This window comes from Nematolebias whitei, chromosome 7, assembly GCF_014905685.2.
Source record: "Nematolebias whitei isolate Nwh7 chromosome 7, NemWhi1, whole genome shotgun sequence".
NCBI classification, from domain to species: Eukaryota; Metazoa; Chordata; class Actinopteri; order Cyprinodontiformes; family Rivulidae; genus Nematolebias; species Nematolebias whitei.
In genome coordinates this window covers 27,997,097-28,006,263 of record NC_056504.1, presented here as the reverse complement: position 1 = coordinate 28,006,263, position 9,167 = coordinate 27,997,097, and the positions used below count along the sequence as shown (strand labels likewise).

The 9,167-nt window shown below is 37.7% G+C and overlaps 1 protein-coding gene across 1 annotated transcript in view; it reads right to left on the bottom strand.

The window, feature by feature from the left end:
• The window catches only part of fkbp5 (FKBP prolyl isomerase 5), an 18,683-nt gene extending 10,703 nt beyond the window's left edge, over positions 1 to 7,980 (bottom strand). Inside the window, exons 1-3 of the mRNA XM_037678705.1 lie at positions 7,668 to 7,980; positions 2,501 to 2,633; positions 2,263 to 2,407 (exon numbers count right to left, since the gene is read on the bottom strand). Coding sequence (XP_037534633.1) covers positions 2,263 to 2,407; positions 2,501 to 2,602 — 247 coding nt within the window. The 5' untranslated portion in view covers positions 2,603 to 2,633; positions 7,668 to 7,980. The remainder of the gene's footprint in view (positions 1 to 2,262; positions 2,408 to 2,500; positions 2,634 to 7,667) is intronic.
• Between the last annotated feature and the right edge of the window lie 1,187 nt (positions 7,981 to 9,167).

The window sequence follows — 9,167 nt, the reverse complement described above, 5'->3', positions numbered from 1 at the left end:
AGGCAACTATGGACAACCATGGACAAGTATGGGCAACCACTGACAACCATGGGCAACTATGGGCAACTATAGACAACTATGGGCAACTGTGGACAAGTATGGGCAACTATGGGAAACTGCAACTATGGACAACTATGGGCAACTATAGACAATTATGGGCAACTATGGACAACTATGGACAACAATGGGAAACTGCAACTATGGACAACTATGGACAACTATGGGCAACTATGGACAACTATGGACAACTATGGGCAACTTTGGACATTTACAGGCAACTATGGACAACTATGGAAATTATGGACAACTATGGGCAACTATACTGGTCCAGATGACATGAATTAACCTTTTTTGTTATAAGCAACTATGGACGCGTATGGACAACTATGGACATCAAAGTCAGAGTCAGAGATTCTTTATTGTCATTCGCAACTCATGTGGTACATGTGGTGAAGCGAAATTATGTACACAGGGTCCCCAGTTACATCCAACAATAAAATGTAAAAGAAAAACAATGATAACATCTTAGATATGAACTAAGAAAAACATCAACTAAATATACACTAAGCACTAATAGCATAAAAACATTACGTCGAACATCTATGGGTGCATCAGTGATGAACTGAAAAAATGTAATACATCAAGACAATTTAAAACGTATATTTTAAATTATTATAATCAATCAATAAGTACAACAGTGAGTGGAAAAAGGAGAGAAGTGGAAAAAAATCAGTTCAAACTGGAATTATTTGGAAACCTGAAAAATGATATAAACTGAAAAATTATATAAACTGAAATATGATATAAACTGAAAAATTATATAAATTGAAAAATGATATAGCTTTTCTTAATTTTTTTTTAAATATTGAACAGAACAAGAAAGGCTGTTGTTCCCAACATGAAAAAAAATTCCATTGATTTGAGAAACACAATATCTGAACATTTTAAAGGCATATAAATAGATTTTAAAGCCGTATACACAGATTATTTTTATGTTTGTTATACAAGGCTTTTTGTATTTTTCTGATAATGTTTTTGAAATTTAATTATTGGGTCTGGATTTATTTTAAACGCATTTTCTCACCTTTAACAACTTTAACAGTTTAGCATTTATGGCCTTACAAGAAAGCTGAATGCAAACATTTCACATACAATAATTCTCCAACACTACAAAATACCAACAGATTAGGATTATTTAGATTACTTTTTTAATATGAGCTATTTTTGAGTTAATAATCTATAATCACCTAAAAATATAGTTTCATAAACTCTTCAATTTCAACTCCACCTAATCTGAGAGTTATATCCAAATAGCTACAAACACCATTAAACATTTATTTTATTTTCATTACCAAACAACTTATTACTATCAAACCATTTTTAAACCAAAGTTTAATTTGTTACAGTTTTAATCTTTTTTATCTACTGTTGAGATAAATGTAAAAATTATACTCATTAGATTAGAGACTAACCAACAAGAACACAAACAATTAATTTAATCATTTTAATAGAAACACTTCATTGAATCACTTCTTTGTTGTTTGTGAATTATGAGGCTACCAGCAGAGAACATTAGCCTAACTTTGCATAAACACTGAAAACAGGGTGGAAATTTGGTTATGCTTTTTCCAGCATCTAGGAAAACAGCGTTATTAGTACATATCAACATTAATTCATCAGCTATGCAGCTATAGATCATAATCCATCACATTATGTTCCAATATTGATAGCTTTGGCTTCCAAAAGGCAAAAGACGAAATGCAACTTTCAAAGCTTCTAACACACATTTAGTGAATTTATAAATGTGATGTTAATGCTAATAGCTGGACTTTAATGCTTGTTTTTATTGTTTCCAAACCTAGAATTAACTTCACTTAGTTATCCCCAGACAGCCTAATATGGGATGATCAAACCAGTAGTCTCAACAACTCCCATTAAATGAGTGAGCATTCTTGAGATTTTTACACTTATATGTTTAAAACAGGGGTTCCCAAACCTGGTCCTTGAGGAACACCATCCTGCACGTTTTAGTGGTTTCCCTGCTCCAACACACCTGATTCAGTTCTTTAAATACTTCCTCATGTTCTGCAGAATATCACCTTTTTATTAAAAATCAGGTGTGTCAGAGCGGAGAAACAACTAAAAACATGCAGGATGGTGTTCCTCAAGGACCAGGGTTGGGAACCCCTGGTTTAAAATGTTAAACTCTTTTTTACAAACAAACAAACAAAAAAAACTTGAATTTACCAGCAAGGTGCATACCTTTGCCCACATTGAAGCAAAAAGGCTCTTCACGTTCTCGACTGCAGTCAAATTTCTTCCCAGAGAGCAGTTTTCCAGTGTAGTGTACAGTGACTTTGTCCCCGATCATTGGACGGTCCCCATCGACCCCCTGATGCTTCACAACCTGCACACAGACAAAACACTGTCCACTTAGCAAAGATGTCCAATAAAGTGGCAAAGACAAACTGAAGAAAACCAAAGCAATGAACTGGATCACCTTGATGACTCCTTGGTCTTTATTTGGCGTCACATCGATGCCCTTTGCAGTAAACGCAGCTGCTGAATGGTCGTCCATGGGTAAAAACGGATCTGTGGTCATTTCGGCTCTATATGGTCATCACACGAGAACACTGAAAGATGGAAACAACAAGCGAAAGCAATACTAAATAAACATCCTCATATTTTTCCTTTAAATAAAAAACAGGCATTTTATGGAATAGGGTTTGAAAGCTTGTACTGTCTCAAGCTGTAACGGTCTCCATAGACACTGCCGTGACTACATGTTTTTTTTTTCCATTACATAACCTGCAGCTATCAGGGACACGTGTTCAAAATCTATGCATTGTACTGGAAAAACGCTTAAAGTTTCATTGGAAAAGCTCCATTTGCACTGATTGTATGAGAAGTCCAGCTGTAACACATCGCCTGATTCCTGCACAAATGAGGTGATTACATAACTGTAAGTGTTGCTTTCTTTCCTCTATGGTCAATACATTACCTCTGTGCACTTCGACAAACCCTGTACGATGTCTGAACATTTCTCTGGCACTAAAATTACATCTGCACAACAGCTGGGCCACATTCAGACGTCTCCTCTGCTCATTTCAACAAGACATGAAGTCTTCTTTCTGAGAGCATCATCCTCGCGGAGAAAGTGTGGGTCTGACCACACTCTCCCGCTCTGTGCTGATAAAAAGCTGCGCCATCACAAAGTCTGGTATTCTGGAGATTGATCAATACGCTGATAGGACATCTTGTCAAGAGTTGTGGCTGCTTACAGTTTGTCTTTTATGATCTGAGGAGGTTGTAATACAGCTCGTATGGTGCATCCTTTGTGCTTTTTATTCATATGTTTAAAAGATTTAGCAAATGAATAAAATAAGTAAATATTTTGATCTGTTCTCATAATTGTTGTATGTTTATTTATAATTTTTATTCAATTCAATTCAATCCAGTTTATTTATAAAGCGCCAAGTCACAACAGAAGTCGTCTCAGGGCACTGAACAGTAACATTCATATATAAAAATAAGTTAATAACATTAATTTTCTGAGGAGTAGACTGCTTTGAATTTAACTCCATCCCAGACTCTCATCTTGAACAAGCATGAAGGCAACAGTGGAAAGGAAAAACTCCCTCATGAGGAAGAAACCTTTAGCAGAACCAGGCTCAGGACAAGCGGCCATTTGCTTCGACCAGCTGGGTTTGAGAGGACAGGAAGGAGGAACAGATACACAATGGCAGGTCGAGAATCACATGTTGACTAAGAAATAAATTTTATGAATGAAATAAAGAAAGCAATCAAATGAAAACTATGCATTTGTAATAATTCATAATAAGAAATGAGGTCAATTTATCCTCCAGTAGTCTAATCCTAATGGCAGCATAACAAGCCAACCCTATAGGATTTATCGAAAGGAAAGTCTTAAGCCCAGTTTTAAAACTGGACAATATGTTAGTCTCATGGACAGAAACTAGAAGTTGGTTCCACAAGAGAGGAGCCTGATAACTGAAAGATCTTCCTCCCATTCTACTCCAGCTCTAGGAAACACAAGTAAACCTGCAATCTGAGAGTGAAGTGCTCTGTTGGGGGACAATAAGATCTGCAATATAAGATGGAGCTAGGTTGTTGAGGGCTTTGTAGGCTAGAAGGAAGATTTTGAATATTATTCTGAATTTGACAGGGAGCCAAGTAAATTTATGTAAAAATTTTAACCAATTATCCAAGGTCTTCTTTTATTCAACAAAAATCCATAAAGAAGCAGAGTTTTGCTATTTGAACAACATATGGAGCACAAAAGTTCTACGTCCAGCCATACAAACTTCTTTTTTTGTTTTTATTTTTTACTTTATTTCAATTTTACTACTCAGTCTGGGATGATATATTTTACTGACTCATAAAAATTTAAAACCCTAATTTTCTTTTATTTATTTTTTTGTGTATTTTTTTTTTTTCAAACTTCAGCTTTGAATGCTGTAACTACAAATCAGGATGCTGCGGCCTGAATGAATCAACATCCCCCCCCCCCGGCCAACGCACACATTAAATGTATCTTTTCACAGCTATTTGGACATTTTTTAAGTTTCTACTTTAAGCTTTAAAGGTGCACTTTAATTAAAACAAAAGTGTATTGCTCCATATTTTGAATTACTTTGTTAAGCGTCAAAAATATAGTCTCTAGAATTGTCTTCGCTACTTGTGTGAAAGTTGTGATGTGTGTGTGATACTGAATTACAAAACATTTTAATTATGGAAACGTGGAAAATTTCTACTAGAATACATGAAAAACAAAACCGGATATTTTTACTTTTAATGCCATCCTAGTATGAGTTCATTTTAAGCCAGTGTATGTAAAAAGAAAATCTTTAAAAATGTATTTAACAATAAAATTAAATTAAACATAAAAGCTTTAAACCGCAGTTTTTTTGCATAATGATCTAATAAATGTATACGTTATTCCACTTTAAATAATTCTTATATTAATGCTTAAAGAAAACCTCTCAAAGATAGGTTGGTGCGTGAACACACACACATTTCCTGCTTTAAAACCATACAGTTGATGCTAAGGGAATATTTGTGTACCAAAGAAATGTTCAGTATGTAAGAAGTCTGCTGCCAACGTCTCGCACATCCATGTAGGAATTTTTATTTTTTTTAAATCAACAGAGGCTTTGCCAGAGCAGTAAAATCTAGAACATCATGTTACTTTTAAGCCTCTGAACGTGAACCGATTCACTCGTTGTCTCTGCTCACAGCTAAAAGTCCTTCCTGACGCAGTTACCTTGACATTGTGTGAAGAGGAAGAAAACGCAGCTATGTTAAACATGTTGGGCAAACGCTGTTGGACAATTATATCCACAAGGTGAGACATTACCGCTTGGCTCCTTTTCATCAGAGCCCAGCTGCTTTTCACCACATTACTTCGGTTAGCATGTCTGGTCAAAAACGAGGGGCATCAACAGAAAAATTAGTGACAAGAGCGTTAAAAACTAAAGCAACTGGACGTTTGGTCAAACTGTGGTGAGCTGCATGGCTTATGCAAGCTGAACTCACATGCAATTCACTCTCCCTTCCCTCGCTTCTAAGGGTCAACAAGAATGGTTGCTTAGAAAGCTGGAACAAAGACATCATCAGGCAGAGTGGATTTTCTGAGTAATTAAGGTTTACTGAAACAACAACAAAGAAAAGGTAAAATGAAGCCATTAGTCATAAAAATGTGTACTTTTGATTGCTTAAACACTCAGCGCCTGCATGTTTTTGAACTCATGAGCTACACAGAAAATGACTCGTATAAAGATTTTTGTATGCGTGTATGCGTTTCGAAGACAAGTTGTATAAACAAAGATAAGAGGACATCTTATCGCAGGCACCGGTTTTTATCACGACACCGTCAGTCTAAATCAAGTCTGGCCACTTTAATGACCTTTGCTGAATTGTTTCGTTATTTAAAACAAGCTTTAAAGCCATGTTCAATTTGACGACCAAAGTGAAACGTTGAACAAAGAGGCGGGAAGTAACGGGAGGAACAGGATGATCAGATAGCTGCCTCTGGCTTTGCAACATTTGCACAAAGATGATGATTTTTAACTAAAAACTTTCCACAATGACCAGTTTCCGACCCAACAAGGCACGGCAGCTCTCGTTTGTTACATCACGACTGTGGATTTTTCCATTCGTTTCATCTGGCAGGTCCATCTCAGAGACGGTGAATGAGCAAATAGAGGATTTTCTATGGAGTCAAGCGTCTTCAAGAGTGTTGCAAATAAATATATAAATATTAAGCACCAGCTCTTAGCCCATGAGCAACATATTCCATGTCCTGAATACTGATCAGGTAATGGATCTGAGCTGATTCTTCTAAACGATGAACCGTGGCACCTTCCATGTAGCTGCAGCCCACAGGTTGAGACCACAAAGATCGGTCTCCTTGGCATCAGTCCTGCATCTTCACTTCTGTGCTCCTCTCAAAGTGAGAAAAAACAAACACTTTCTACACTCAAAGACAGCACGAAATGTCCGTCCATCAGTCCCCGTGTCTTTTAGATTTCACGGATGTCATTTTAGATGTAACTCACGAATGTGAGTGTGTGTCTGAACACAATGTTCCTTCTATTCACAGTTCCCTGCTGGCAAAGTCTGATGGCGTTCACCAATCTTAGACCTTACGTATGAGGCAGCTGCAGTTTTTGGACAAAAGACATAAAGAAAACCCAGGTCCGATTTGGTCAATTTAGCCAAGTTTCTGGCTTAAACTGGGCTAAAACAAGTGGTCTGACTAACTCCCATCAATGATGGTTAGAAATAAGAAAAAAGTTACTGCTCTCATCAGTTTGAGCTTTTATTTTGTCTCCCCATGTGTAAAAACATATACAGCTGTGACACTGAATAAAAGAATCGTTAAAGCACAGGTAAGATGGCATGTGGGCTCCATGTAGCAAAAAACTCAGATGTCCTGCGGAGGAACGCAGGAACAAAACACAATGAGCCAAAGAGAACATCCAGAGAGGCGGCACGCTGTGTATCTGTACATTCTGTTTCACATCCGTACTCTGCTGATTCACACCTAACAAGTGGGGACTCACTGTCTGTGATGACACAAAGAAACGCACAAGGCTTCTTGGTAAGGACCTGGCAGGTTGAGGAAGTTTATGAACATCACTGTTTTGGAAAAGCTGCTATAAAACTATTTAGCTACTTTAGACTTTTGCTTGTGGGAAAATACCTAAAACTTAACTTTCATGTTTCTTCTTGGAAGTTACAGCACCTTTTTTGATTTCTAAGCTTTTAAAAAAAGGTACATTTTTATGAGTGTTTCGCCTACATCTGAACATGTCAGCTGTAATGCTGCTGGAAATGAATCAGCACAGAGTTTAAAGTTATAATTGTAAGAAGTGAAGCTGTAATTTATGAGGAGACACCTAAGCCCTCTGGATGTTCTCACCCACCTCTTCTGGGACCGCAGAGCCAACATCTATCCTAATGCTCAATTACTTTTTTTCTTATTTCCACACACACTCAAATAAACTAATAAAAGGCAAATCGTTAGACAGAGAGCGTACAACAAGTTCTCTTGGACTCTGCCAGGCGTGCAGCACAAAAAGCCGGTCGTGTCATTAACTCAATTAGAAAGTCATCTCAGATAATCAGAAGAATCAAAGACTTACATCTTGAGGTCCGCTTATATAAACCGCTTTCTTCAGCTGGGAATTCACTCACTCCGTGATATAGTTGTTGTTTTTCTTGCTTTATGAGCAAAGCACGCGTCTTCCTAATTCAAGTCTTCTTATCTCAGATCCAGCAGGGTACTAAGTGTTCTGCCCATGTGCTTCTTAAGGCAGCCCTCTTTTTTTTTTTTAAGCCTCCGCTGTCTGTCTGTCTGTCTGCCTGCTCGGTGCTGAAAGTGCCGGTGTGGTCTCTGACTTCAAAATGACACTGTGGACTACACTACTGTCAGAAACCCAGAAAAAAATGACAAGAAGGAGAGAGAGAGGGGAGGGGAGGAGGGGGGCAGAAGAAGAGTTGTGGGAGGGTGTTTAGTGTAAATTTAAGGGCAGGTCTTGGAAAGCAGCCACAAAGTAACACAATGTTCCGGCTCTGTACTGTAGCTGTGCCGCCGCGGCTGCTGCTGATGAGAACACTGTGTTCCAGCAGACACCCTGACCTGTAACCCGTTCCGTGCCAGGCCGGGAACAGCCTGTTCCGCAGCGGGCTGCCCTCCCTCCTCCTCCTCCGTCACCACCACCACCTCGCTCAGCTGACAGCACACATCAACAACAACACGAGCCTGTCTGTCTGCCTGTCTGCCTGTCTGAACGCACACGCTCAAAACACACAGGGGCGTGTGAAGGTCCAAGCGCCGACGGTCGTGAACGCATCATGCGCGAAAAGACGCGCGCTTCGACGGATGTACTGTTTCTGAGACGGACGGTAAAATAAAAAAAATAATAATGATAATAATTAACTCCGCCTTTGCTATATTTTCTTTAAAGTAATTGCTGTGATGTTCGCGACAGAAACTGCGTTATTGCGCAGCTGCTGCAATAGCTATTTTTCTATAGCTGTGTTTTATTTGCGTTATTTATTTATTTATTTTTGTTGTGGAGGTTGCAAGCGAGATATCGCGCAGCAGGAACTATCTTGGTCAAGGTGAGACATAAAGTTATACCTTCCTGATTGACTGTCATTATTTTATTTTTTTATATATTGTTTTATTCCTCCAAGTGACAGACTCTGACAAACAGCTGGATTCAGAGGTTGAAAGTAATTTACTATATTAATATTTTCTTGTCTGTGTTCCTATTTCTTCCACTTGTAAATGTGCTTTAACCTTTACAGCAAATGTTACCAGTTATTTTGGATTATATTCATTTAAGATTTACCCACATTAAAACTTTATTATGAGGAGACATTAATGCAAAAAAGTACATCTGCTTTTAATAGTCTCAGCAATAAAGAAAAAAAAACATTTGAATCCATCAGTTATTATCAGAGGTATTTGCATTTGTTAAATACAGTATAAGGTATATTTACATGCAGAAAAGTGATTTTACACAGTATGTATAAAAAAAAGTTTAAACTTGGTTTACCTTTTACAAGATTGTCTTTCAGATTGTTGGAAAACTTAATGCTTAATATCTTATAAGCACATTTTGCAAGTCAAATCC